The sequence below is a fragment of the Poecilia reticulata genome, chromosome 9, assembly GCF_904066995.2.
Source record: "Poecilia reticulata chromosome 9, P_reticulata-male-v2, whole genome shotgun sequence".
NCBI classification, from domain to species: Eukaryota; Metazoa; Chordata; class Actinopteri; order Cyprinodontiformes; family Poeciliidae; genus Poecilia; species Poecilia reticulata.
The window spans coordinates 3,226,814-3,240,264 of NC_088838.1; the positions used below are offsets into that span (position 1 = coordinate 3,226,814).

The 13,451-nt window shown below is 38.6% G+C and overlaps 1 protein-coding gene across 2 annotated transcripts in view; it reads left to right on the forward strand.

Moving 5' to 3' along the window:
• adgrd2 (adhesion G protein-coupled receptor D2) overlaps positions 1 to 13,062 on the forward strand; it is a 55,492-nt gene extending 42,430 nt beyond the window's left edge. For both annotated transcript variants that reach the window (XM_081611238.1, XM_081611239.1), the window contains exons 21-26: positions 209 to 250; positions 375 to 428; positions 996 to 1,143; positions 6,583 to 6,641; positions 8,297 to 8,327; positions 10,996 to 13,062. In XM_081611238.1, the coding sequence (XP_081467364.1) occupies positions 209 to 250; positions 375 to 428; positions 996 to 1,143; positions 6,583 to 6,641; positions 8,297 to 8,327; positions 10,996 to 11,003 (342 nt within the window). In that variant the 3' untranslated portion in view covers positions 11,004 to 13,062. The remainder of the gene's footprint in view (positions 1 to 208; positions 251 to 374; positions 429 to 995; positions 1,144 to 6,582; positions 6,642 to 8,296; positions 8,328 to 10,995) is intronic.
• The last annotated feature ends 389 nt before the right edge of the window (positions 13,063 to 13,451 follow it).

The window sequence follows — 13,451 nt, forward strand, 5'->3', positions numbered from 1 at the left end:
AAAACCCGACTCTCCTGAATCCAGCTGCAGTGCAGTGTTAAAGGAAGCACTAATGAATAGGATTGAATTTGTAGTGAATGCTTTTCTTTTATTAATGGAGAGAGAAAACATAGTTTTGCAGAGGTCGCAACGTGGAATGCTAAATAGAGACATACTGTCAACAAAGGTCTGTTTTCTATTGCTTGTTCATTATTTCTCTTATCCACAGGGCCTGTATATCTTCTTAGTGTATGCTGTTTACAACAGTGAGGTAAGAAGGCATTCAAGCTCATTTAGCTGCTGCTGGATCTGCAACTAAATATAAAAAATAAACTGTGTATTTGTACAACATGTGAGGACAAAAGGAGTGAGAATAAAGCCTGAATCTGATTTAGGTGAGGAATGCCATAAAGAGGATCAAAGAAAAGAGAAAGGCTCTGTCTTTCACGGTAAGTAGATCCACAACATCCACACGCAGAGCTGTGCATGTCACATAGTCCTTTATTTATTATTACATAAAATATTACACTTTGTTTTTATTCAACATCAAGCAGGTCCTATAAAGAGATCTGAATGTGACACATTCAGACAATTATGATGCATTTAGTGTGAAAATATGCAAAAATGAAAAATCATTCTGCACAATTTCATCTGCCAGGCTGTAACACACTTTCCATAAGGTATCATTTTCATTATGATTTTTTTTATTTTTTTAAAGATCTACATGCTTTCCCCCTGAAAACGTGCTAAACCGGGTTTTAAGGGCTCCAGGGCCAACTCTGGTTTTGCATTAAACAAATTTTTAAGTTGACAGAAAATTTGAAAATATGACCAACTAATTATGTTATTATTTTAACACAATTAAAATATATGCAATTAATTTTAATATAAATGTTTTTATTTATATTTTTGCTCATATCCCACGGAGGGAAATCCTGATCTAAAACATTTACAGTCCAACAAAACGGCAAAAAGAGAAGAAATGTGTAACAGAGAAACTGACTTGTGTTTTGTAGAACTGCTCCCAGCCTACCAGCTTCCTTCCCTCCCAAAGGGCTCCAACAACCTCCTGGAGCCGGAGCCCCGCAACCTCCTCCAGCCCAGAAACAAGTGACACCTCTGGACCCCTCAGCTCCACTTCCACATCACTGGTCATCAAGAACGGTATGCTGCAAATAACATGGTCTGGGTTCCACTGGTTACTCAGTAGAACGTCTCTGACTGGGAAAAGAACATGTTGGCCCACCAGGGATGACTCCACCAATGTTCCAAAAAAAAGGGAAAATCCCATTTCTTTAGTGAAGACCCAAGAGAGATTTTCTCTCAGGCTAAAAACCATCTTCAGCTGGTGAATTAGGAGGCATGAAAAGAAAAAACTCTTCAGCTTTTAAATCAAACTGTTTTTGGTAACACTTTATTTGAAGGGGGGTGAATAAGACTGTCGTGACACTTTCATAAACATGACATAACACCTGACTTGAACATGAATAAGCCTTCATGAATATTCATGACTGTTGTCATAAAGCGTCATTTGGTAAATTATGACACTTTTAATACAAAGTTGACATTATTCAAAATGTCTTTGTTGTGACAACTTGACATTAACCAAGAAATCATTACTGATATAAATTTGTTTTAAAAGTATTACTGATTGCACTTTAAAAATTAGGTAACTTGTTATTAAAGGTAAAGTTTAAACAGTAATGATTTCTTGGTTAATGTCAAGTACTCATTAGTCTGGGACTAATAAGACTACTTCACAGAAATGATTCTATGCATCTGTGCTGGATGTTTATGTATTTCCTGACAGCTCTACGTATTTGTGCTTCACATGTTCTAAATCACAGGTGTCAAACTCCAGTCCTGTAGGGCCACTGACCTGAAACTTTTAGATATGCCTCTATTGCACCACACCTGAATAGAATAATTAGGTCATTAGCAAGGCTCTGGAGAACTTATCTACACAAGAAGGAGGTAATTAAGCCACTTCATTCCAGTGTTTTGTACCTGTGGCACATCTAAAAACTGCAGGACAGCGGCCCTTCAGGAATGGAGTTTTACACGCCTGTTCTAAATGGTGGAACTTGTGAGTGTGACTTGAAAATTGCTTAAAAGTTTTCACTTCCTTTGTAAAGCTTTGTAACAAAGCAACAGGACAACAGACCTTCAGCTGAGTGTGCTTTTCTCTCTGTACTTAATGAAGAAAAAAGAATACAACGAATGCACAATAGTTATCTCCTATTCAAGAAGCTGAGAAAAAAAAAAAACAATGGAAAGTTTTTTTCAAACACCAGCATTATTGAGCATCAAAAAGTTCATAATTTACACAACTGAGTCGTATTAAAGCTGGTTTGATATTAAAGATGACGTAAGAACTGCAGCAGTAAATTGTGGCTCATTAATTGCATGAAGATGCTTTACTTTTCTCTGATGTAGGAAATGCATATATCAGTTAGTACATTTATTCTCCTGTAGTTTTTATCTTATATATAATTGCGCATTTATTTCATGTTGGCGGCGCAGTCCAGAAGAGTTTGAATAGTAAAGCTCAAAACGTTGTCATGTCAGCATCAGCTCTTAAAAAGCCTAAAAGGTGTCATGGCTTCAGGGCTACCAGCAGATACAGTGTTCAGGATTTCATCTTTTCCATTCTTCCTGCAAACAAAAGAAGAGAAGAATAAGAAGTTTGTCACTTCAATTTTAAATCAAAATTCTCCGTCTTTGGACAGGTCAGCAGTTAAAGGTAGGCCTGTTTAATGCTGGTACATTTTTACTCACTTGCTTTGGCAGTTTGGGAAGAATGTGGATTTATTGGTTTTGTTGAAAACTCAACTGGTTCACCTCAGAGACAGAAGAGCAGCTCTAAAAAAAACCTTTAGGTCACGTCTGAAGACCCTTCATACTGTCTGACTGCGATTCAGATGGAGACTGAGGGCGATGCCAAGGGAAACAGCCACAGATCTAAAGTTTGAAATGATCCTTTAATCCATCATTGGATTAGAGCAGTGTTTCTCAACCTTTTTTGGGCCAGGGCCCCTCAGCCTTTATCCAGGTCCCTCACCACCCCCCACCAAAGAATTAGCAGGCTACTTTGCACTGACCATTATTTTATCATTAATATTACTATCACTATTGTAGATGTTTTAATTTTTATGCTTGTTTCTGTATTTATCATCAAAAATAATTTCCCAGAGAACAAAAAAGTTATGGGAATAGAAATTATTTTCACAGGTGTCTATGAAAAATGCAATGAACATTCAAGTTAAAATCAGTAGGCCTAACAGCAGCCAATCAGAGTGGAAAAAATATTCTTATTTTGTGCCATTTTCTAGTTGTTCCACAAAATGACCAGATAAAAGATGTTCAACATGCTAGTTTAAACTTTGAACTATTTGCAAAACGACTGAGCTCTGCAACATTAAAACATGGATAGAACTGTAACTACATTAATCATAGCTCTTCTTCTCTTCAGTGTTTCTGTTGGTTTCTGGTGGTGCAGCTCTGTGCTGCCTTCAGGAGAATGGGACATCAGAGTATCATCCTTAAAACTTCACCCACATGACATTTATTGTGCAAACCAGAGCTTTCAGTGGAAAAACTAAAGTTCCAGATCCTTTTAATGCCATACAAATATGAGACAGAAACATGGATTATATCTTTATATAAACCTGTCTATTGATTTATAGATTAATAGTTTTACTGGACAGAAATTACAAAGAACAAATCTGGTTCTTAATCAAATCCTAATAAGTCAAACTGAAAGTGTCATGGAGTCATCAGCCTCATGACATTAACACTGACATGAAAATAATATTGAAGAAATAAATATAGCAAATTTAATTAAAAACATAAATAAGTGATAAGTTATTTACTGTTATGGTCTGTAAGATATATTTATTCTCAGTACTAGATATGGTCTTAAACCCATGGCACTTCAATATTATTTTACCTTTTATGTTGAAATAGTGTTTGTTAATTCTTGCCATACAGTCCTCTGTATTAATTGTTGCTTGAAAGGTCTTGCCATACCAGTTTATTCCTCTGTATTTACTTTAGTTTCTTAGTTTATTCTTGCATTTTGTTATTCATTCATTTCCATTGAGTTTCTTTTGATTAATATTATCCTCTCTTGGTTTATTGCTATGTCCACTTTAGTTTCTTTCCAGTTGCTAGATTTATTTTATCGTTTATTGATCATCAGTAATTTTCACTCATCACCTGCAGCTCCGTCTAATCGTCATGTGTTTCACATCATGTGTTGATTTTTTCACTGTTCAGCGTCGGATTCTCTGTTTTTATGCCATAATTCACATCTAGTTCTTTGCTCCGTTTTATGTCCCGCTTCTCCTGTTTCAGAGTTTTGCTTTTTTTTTTATAACCCTGTATGGTGAGCAGCGGTTGGGAAGCGTATCGATGGGGAAAAGGCAGACTGACATAAACCTTTTAAAACAACGGAAACAATTTCTGCATTCTGGTTATTGAAATTTAAAAGTGCTGTGTTGTTCCATCACCCCTGTTTCATACCGGATCATTTACAGCACCGGTGTTAAGGCTATAAAATGAACGCTCTCTATCGTGGTATCACCCATGGAGGGATTTCTTTATTTCTTTATTTCTTTATTTAAATGGGTTCATTTTTCAGAGGGATACACAGTGAGGGTATCGTGATTTTAGCTACCAGTAGCAGGAGAACGGAGCTGCGCCAAGAAGCTAACAGAAGCTAACAAACACTGAATAGAAGAAGAGCTGCCATCGATACAGTTGCAGCCAAGCATGATTTAATGTTACACAGTACAGTTTTACCAAGTTGCTGGCATTGTTGTGCATTTAAGGTGTAAACTTTACCTTCGACCAAACGCCCCCCAAAGGCATCCCAGCGCCCCCCTTTTGTAAAAATGTCCGCCAGCGCCCCCTGCCGTCCTCTGAACGCCCCCTGGGGGGCGGTACCGCCCACGTTGAGAACCGCTTGATTAGAGGCTCCAAATTAGATTTCATTAGCCACCCTCATCCTATGTTCATGCTTTATGTCAGTGTTCTCTCTATAATAAGAGGCTCAGAAGGTAACAGTGTGTTATCGTTTCGAACCGCCGTTCCGTCTGTCTCAGTCTTATTGTCCTTGGGCGTTTGTCAGTCTGCCTACAAGGTAGCTTCCCACCATCAGTGTGTGAATGTGTGCACAAATGGGTGAATGACTGAATGGCGCTTTGGTGTCCTTGGACTTGATAAAGAGCTGTAAAAATGCAGACCATTTACCATTTACTGTGCCTCCGGAAAGCATTCACAGAGCTTCACTTTTTCCACATTTTGTTATGTTACGACCTTATTCCAAATTGTATTAAATTAATTAATTATAATTGAAAACTAAGAAATCACATTCACATAAATATACACAAACTGCAATTAAGCTAAAAATTGAGCCATTTCCACTGATCATCCTTGTGACGTCTCTGCGGTCAATTCAGCTGATTGGACTTGATTTTGAAAGACTCACAGTTTTCCATAGGAGGTCCCTCTGTTAACAAAGCAGGTCAGAGGTCAAACACCAAGCATGAAGTCAGAGGAACTTTCTCTAGACCTCAGAGACGGGATGATCTTGAGAGAAAACCTTGAGAAAGATCCAGAAACATTCCTGCTACTCTAAAGATCCCACTGAGCTCAGCGGCTTCCATCCCTGGAAGTCTGCTAGAAGCAGCAGGACTCTTCCTGAACTGAGTGATCGGGGAATGAAGGGCTTTAGTCAAGGTGGAGACCAACAACTTGATGGAGCTGAAGGGTTCCTTTGTGGAGAGAGGAGAACCTTCCAGAAGGAAAACCATCTTTGCAGCAATCCACCAATCAGCCTGGATGTTAGTGCGACTAGATGAAGACCACATCTTAATAAAAGGCTCATGGCAGTGAGTCTGGAGACAGACCTCAGACCAAGAGAAGCAAGATTCTCTGCTCTGATGAGACAAAGATTGAACTCTGGTGTGAATGCCAGGCATCATGTTGGAGGAAATCGGACACAGATCATCATCGGGTCAATGCTGTCCCTACATTGAAGCATGACATCATTCTAAGGGGATGTATAGCAGCAGCAGGAAGTGGTAGTCTAATCAGGATAGAGGGAAAGATGATAGCAATACACAGATACATCTTGAATGAAAGCCTGCTGCAGAGCATCTTGACCTCAGTTCAAGTAGGACAACGACCCAAAGCACCTGGCCTAGATTGCTAAGGCTTCAGAACCTCCCTGGGAACGTCCTGGAGGAGGCAAATCATATGATAGAACAACTCTGAGATCTGAAAATGGCTGACAGACGCCTCCATAAAACCTGAACATGGAGGAGTCAGTTCCCTAAAGCATAGTGCATCCGATCACCGGCAATTTGGCACCAAGATAATAAAGTAAATGCATCAGTAAAGGCATGTAGAACTGACAGATTTCATTCTTTTCCTGTTGGACTGTTTACGTTTTAGCTCCTCTTTGTGTTCTAAAAAGCTTTGCTTGTGTTATGTTCAGGCTGACTTACTTTTTTTGACCTTGCATAAACAAATATGTGGATCTCGAGAGACAAGCCCAAACATTCAGCTGAAATAAATTATTTCTTCTGTTTCTTTCAGAGAGTTTCAAAAAGGAAAGCTTTGTCAGTTTCTCTTTGAGACACGCATCAGGAAACCAAGTGAGTAATGTTTGGGCCACATTAACATTTTCTAAAATGCTAAACAAAGCAACAACTAAGGAAATTGTTGATTATTTCTTTGTTGTAACAATGCTTGATGGCAGTCTTATTCCATTGGAAAGCTTGTTTATTTCCTTTTAGATGAAGACATCTTTAGAAGGAAAATGCATTTGTGGACTAAGCAGCAGAGTTGAGTATGTGTCCTGCACACAGGAAAAATGTTATAAAACTTGTACTGTTACTGACTAGTTTGGTGTTATTTATTTTTTATGAATACCTGAAACAGGAAGTCATATTTTGAACTTAACAATCTATAATTGGGAATCAGGGGCCTCAGTAGAGGAAAGGACAACTATACACAACCATACCTCTGACGTTTGGCCACACAGTGCCGTATGATGGCAGAACCAGTTGCTGCCTCTCATTCTGTGTTTGTGTTGCTTGAGCGGATTCTTCAGGTGTTCAATGGGATTAAGGTGAAATTATACTGGAGAAAACGTAGCATGGAGTGTTTGGAATCTCTGCTGTTCAGACATGATTGACTTTGTTGAGGTTTGAAACATCTGGATCTGATTTTACCCACTCACTAACGTTGGGCTGTGACATGTGTAATGCACCAACTCAATGCTATGCTGTGACGGTAAACTGAAATTGGGTGAGCTGTAAACAACTGTCCCAATAAAAAATCTTAATGGAACCAGTCATGGCTCCTTGAACTAGTTAGGAAAGCTCTGTGGGCTTTACAAAACATGTTCATTAAATTTTTTTGCAAGTAGTCTTTCCCAGATGATGAGATTTCACCTGGTCAGTTCTGTCTAATGGGTTATGCAAGTAAGTTGCTGATCAGTGTTTACACTTTATACACATGAAAATGACTGAGTTGACCCCAACACACTGTGACTCTGTCTGTTACCAGGACTGAACAGAGATGAGATGAGAATGGAGCAGCATTGTGTTGGGGCAACGACCAGGATATGTGGGTCATTCCTCTGGGAGTTAGTGTGTCATGTAGCCCACTCTGTGGGGACGAACACTGACATCTCATCACCATGTCTTTATCTAATGATGACAGCTTTAGTCCTGCAAACCTTCACTGTAAATCTGTAGAAGACTGCCTGTGGTTTCTAAGTGCAGACGCAGCTTTATCTCTCACTTCTATCTCTGACGTCCCCCATTAAATAGAGCCTGTTTTTTTATTTGGAGTTTTTGGAGGGGATTCCTCCACATAATGTTGCAGCTTCTTTAGAGGAACCACATCAATCAGCATGGCAGAGCAGACACCAAATAGCCATGTAGCAGGATCTGTGCTGATAGGTCCTGCTGGTCATGAACCAATCAGGTTCTTGACCATGAGTGTCTGTGCCTGAGGTACCAGAAGCTCAAAGAAAGAGTCAGTAGCAGATTGTGTAATTTGGCATTAGCCAAAAAGAATCGGCAAGTTCTACACACACTCAACTCTGTTCCTCAACCCTCTAGTGTATTTTCTTTACAGATGAGGAACCATATAAAGGCAAATAAGCAGGATTTTTACCTGTATTGATTTATAAGCATGAAGTCTTGTTTCAACAAAGGAACAATTGACCACAATGTTCTTAGTTCTTTGCCATGTTTAGAAGTTAAATATGAATACACAATGTTTGTTTGTTTATTTACAGGTGGTGCAGCTGACTGGGTTTAAGCCATCAGGTACAATATTAGTTTGTTTCAACTTTGTATCAGATGTCCGCACTACACTATGTAACTTTTGTAAAAAATAATGTTTTTGTACATATTTGTCACCATGTCGTGAAAGTATGTTATGAGACAGTCTGTGACAAGACGGATCTCCTACCTGCACTTCTATTGTTGTCTGAAGAAGAAATGCACGGCTCTTGACTTTGTCTCAAAAAATGCTCTTACTGATGCTGACTGCAGCTTAATAATCAGAAGATGTAATCTGTGAAAGAAAGACTAAAAAATGACCAACCTCTTCAGCGGTCACATCTCCATCTATGTTCCAAATATGTATTTTTGGATTTGCAGGGGAGCACCTACCCATGGCAGTAAGACAGAGTTGATGTGTTGGACGTTAACAGATTTCCACTGTTACTAGTGTGACATGGAGCTACTCACTAGACACATTTTTGACATTTTTAGTTGCTGTTTTTTTCAGGCTTATAGTCTGAGGCTTAGAATTAGGTGATGAAAATCCTGTCTGGTTTATTTGTGGTTTATAATAAAATGGTCACTGTTTCTGGTGCTTTAGCTCTTTATTTGTTGTTTTATGCATTCTGAGGCTTAACTTCCCATCTGGTTGTGATTCAGCAGTGGGATATACTTCCATTTGTGGCTGCCCCTCTATTCTTTTTAGATTTTAACCAGGAGAGTATTTTCTGCACATGTGAAAATGACTCCTTGTGCACAAGTTTGAGCTTCTCAGAAAACAGATTATACATGTGCAACAAAACTTGACTTCCAATGTCCAAAGCTAGGGTAATGTAAGCTTCCTCAGAGTTGGGGAAGCTTGAATCAATGATGGGCTTTTTGTTCATGTGAGCAAACTGATTTAAATTGCTCCAAGGAATGTAGGAGTGATGTGCTTTGTACAAAGAATATTAAGAAATCTGCATATAATTTTAATGCACACACTTGTATTTGATTGGCTCCAGGACACTCCACTGAATCCTCAGTGCTGGTTTGAAACAGGTTTCCAGACGCAAATAATGCGTCTCAAAAGGAAACCTTAACCCTAACCCTCTTAAACATTTAAACATTTTTTTTTCGTTTTCATTTTTATTGTGCAACAAAGAAATCCTGAGTAAATACAAGAAATTGTTTTTAAATAAGGATTTTGTCTCTGAAGAGAAAGAAGCATATCCAACTAACCTGGCTCTTTGTAAAAAAAAAACATCGATCACAAATTTCAGTAGAAATGTTTTAATCGTAAAGAGACAGTTTAAGGTCAGGCCACAGAATCCTCATCAGAATTAAGATCAGACTCCAACTACAGACACCCCAGACTCTCCACTTTTTTATCCAGTCAGAGTGAACGTCCTGCTGTCCTGCTGCAGAACTCCAGTCACAGACTGATGGGTGGACTCTCTCCATCAAGACCATCAGCAGATTTCAGGGTTAAGTGTGGCAGATCATTCACTTCCTGAAGAATCAAAGCAGTCCTACACCATCACACAACCTCCATCTCTGACTGTTGTCATTAGCCATGTGTCCATCAATATTTTTGAAATATCACATTAGAAAAGAGTGATGAAAACCGTAAAATTTGAAATAATTTTCTTAGCTTTTCTTTAAACTAATTTGAATAATTAACTGAGCTTATTGTATTATATAATAACTAGAATCAACTGGATTCTATATGTGATCAAATTGAAATTATTGCTTGTAACCTTTCTATGGTGTTGAGGTCGCTGTTTAATGTATTTATCAAATTAAATATATGCACTTATTAATTTATTAAATTAATTAATATCTAACCAGGTTGGTTAGATAGCTTTATTTTTTTCAAATAAATCAAATCATCGATGATGATCTGAACCGTTTATCCATGATAAAAAGCCAAACAGAAACAAATCTGTAAGAGAGCAAATATGTTTGGCACAGTACTGTGAATTGATGGTTACATTGATTACCAAATTTTTCTTCTTATAGTGTCCTTAAAACACACAAATGTGTGAAGTGGACTTGAAAACGTAGGAAGTGCCAGCATTTTCTTCTGGTCTATGAGCTGAGTGTGTCAAGTCAATCTAATATATTAGTGTACATTGATTTTAGTTATGCAATATATAAAACAGCCCAGGTGTTTTGGAGTTTTTTTGTGATGGGTGAAGCCTCAGACAGGAAAGAGTCACATGTGATGCAGAGAGCTGACTGGAGGAGAAGCAGAAAAATAGGTTTTTATTTGATGCTGCATCCGTTCTGTGCGAAAACTGCGCCCTGTTCTCTTTGTTGAGGTGAATGTAGAAGCAGACACAACAGATGGGCTCCATACTTCTAGAGGGTTAAATCGTTGTCAAATGTTCTAAGTGGATAGGCGGCACTGACGAGGAAATCTTTCATAGCTTCATTAAACGTCGAGACGTCTCCCAGAAGAACCCGATGGACAGAGTCTGAGTGCTGCTGCAGCGCTCAGTCTGGAGACAAAGCAAAAGTTCATTCCCTTAATCTGGATGGACCAGCAGTGGCCATTCACACTATCAGCCATTAAGCACTCCAACACCTGCTCTCTTTCACTCCGCCTTTCACACCCCTCCCTTCTTCTGTCCTCCTTTGTACACGAACACACTCAGAACGCAAACACACGACACGTGAGACAGAGCCAGGAGTCGCTGCTAATGCCTTTCACTTTTCCTTCACACAGGTTGTTGAGCTGCAGATGGGGAGGCTCGTCTCTGTATGCTACACACACACACGCACGCACACGCGTGCACACACACACACACACACACACACGCACACACACACACACAGGATGGAGAGCAAGAGGACAAGAATGGAAAGAGGAAACTCCACCTTCTCCCACAGTCATCTACTCAGCTGAACCCATCAGCTCATCACTTTCCTAATAACTCACATATGTATTAGTTTACATTTCTTGTGTGTAGCTCAAGTAGTGATGAGACTTAAACTCTCATTGCTGAGTTTGATTCATCTTCCCAACGTTCCGAAGCACAACATTTTTCACATTCTTCAGTTGAAGACAGGAACGTCTGGAAACTAAGCAGAACCAGGATTTGGCTCATCCATCCCGTAACCCGGCAGTGTGGACCTGGACCGACTCACCACTAACTCACTTTAAAGTGTTTTTATAGTTTAACGTTTGTGTTTCTACTTGACACAATTCCCTGTGGTCTAAAGAGACAGAACCCAGGTGTATGAGTAGTCATTATCTTACCAGCAGTCAGAGTTGACCTAGTTACACGTCCAATCAGAAGTTTACATACACTAATCCTCAGGGTCAACAGCAGCGTTTCCATTGACCATGTAATTGCGGAATTTGATATTAGACTAGACAATTTGGAAAAAGAAATACTCATGTTTTTCGATGAAAAGGTTTGGTGTGAGGTGTTTTTTTTTTTTGGCCATAATCAAAATTGATTTATTTCACAAAACTGCAATAGTTTTGTGAAATAAATCATGAGTCATTTGACTCGATGCCAGTCAAGTCACATGATCAACAACGATGAAGAACAAGATGACAAGAAGCAATTAGACAGTGGCTTCTCGTGTGTTTTAATGACTGATTGTGTGAATAATGTTATTCACATGTGATTGTAATTGCTTTTATTTAATAGAAATGCCACCATTTTGAAATTGCATTTTTTTTCAACAAGTTTTGCACACATCTATACTGGAAACGCAGCTAGAGCAACATAAACCACCAATATTTATCTCATTTGCAAATTCAAAATAAATCACACACATTGTGGACCCGTCTTTACTCCAAAAACAGTTTCCAGTTCTGTCTGGAATCAACGTCCTGCCTGAACCTTCAGTTGGTTCTGTTGTTTCAATTTGTCTGATGTTTATTGGAGATGTAGTTGAAGAATTTGAAGATAGTTCTTCATCCTTCTTCTTCCACCTGCTTTGTTTGACACATTAGTAACACTGGCACTAAAAGGACCCTCAGTATGATGCCACCAACACCATGTTCAAAAGCTGGTGCAATGTTCTCTGGTTTAAAACGCCCAGCTCGACTCATCCATTCCTATTTTTTGTTTGTTATATCCAGACCATTAAATCTTTGTCTTGTCTGAATGAACTTTGACCTGCCCAAGAGCTGAAAACTTCACTAGAAAGTGAAAGAGGGACATTTTACTTCTCAGTTCATGTCGATGTTCCACATTGCAGACATTGTGGCATCTTCCATTCTATAATATCCTTGATTCTTTATCATTTCTTGGTTGTTTCCAAAAAATCCAAAACATTATTCTAATGGATGAAACATGAATCAGAGAAACAGTGCATAAAACTCAGGCTTGTTCACACAGTTATTCTTTCTCAATTAAATTAAGAGTTTTTGCCAACTAATTGTTCCACTTTGAAAAAGGAAAATTTGGAAGCTCAATTAGTATTATCTTGATTCTGATGATGAGTGTATGTGAGCTTTTCACTGGTACAGTAAACATATTACCATGTAGTCTTAACCAGCAAGTCTTACATTTGTCAGCTCTACATGAGTTTGTCACTGCTTCATGTTGTATGAAGCAGTTCACTGTCTACACACTGTATGAGTGTGTAGACAGTACACACTCATACAGTGTGTACTGTCTACACTCTGTATGAGTGTGTACTGTCTACACACACTCTGTATGACGTATTGATGAAACGACCGTACAGTAACCTGTCTGAGAGCTTGTGTTGACAAACATCAAAATGTAATGAAAAATGTTGAAATAAAGTACAGAACTAATACCCCTCTACAGTTCCTCTGTTACGTGTCGGCCTCTGTCCTGTTTTGTTCCATTTCTTCTAAGGTCAGATGAACTGATGCTGCTGGTAAAACACAATAACATCTGACTTGGAAAACATTTTAGAACAAATGTATTAGGGGAGAATTCAGCCTTATTTATTTAAATAGTGACCATTCTTAGTAAATTATGTGAATAGCAGCAGGTCCAATTCATTAGCAGTTTTCTATAAAGTTCATGCCAGATTTTACTTTAAATGTACTACACTCTTAGAAATGGCTGTAAATTTACGGTGGAATTCCAGCAGTAACATACCGTTATTCCAAAATACGGTAGAATATTGTCAATTTGATGTCTTCTTCTCTTGTCACAATCAAGACTGACGACTGGCAGTAAACTACCGCAA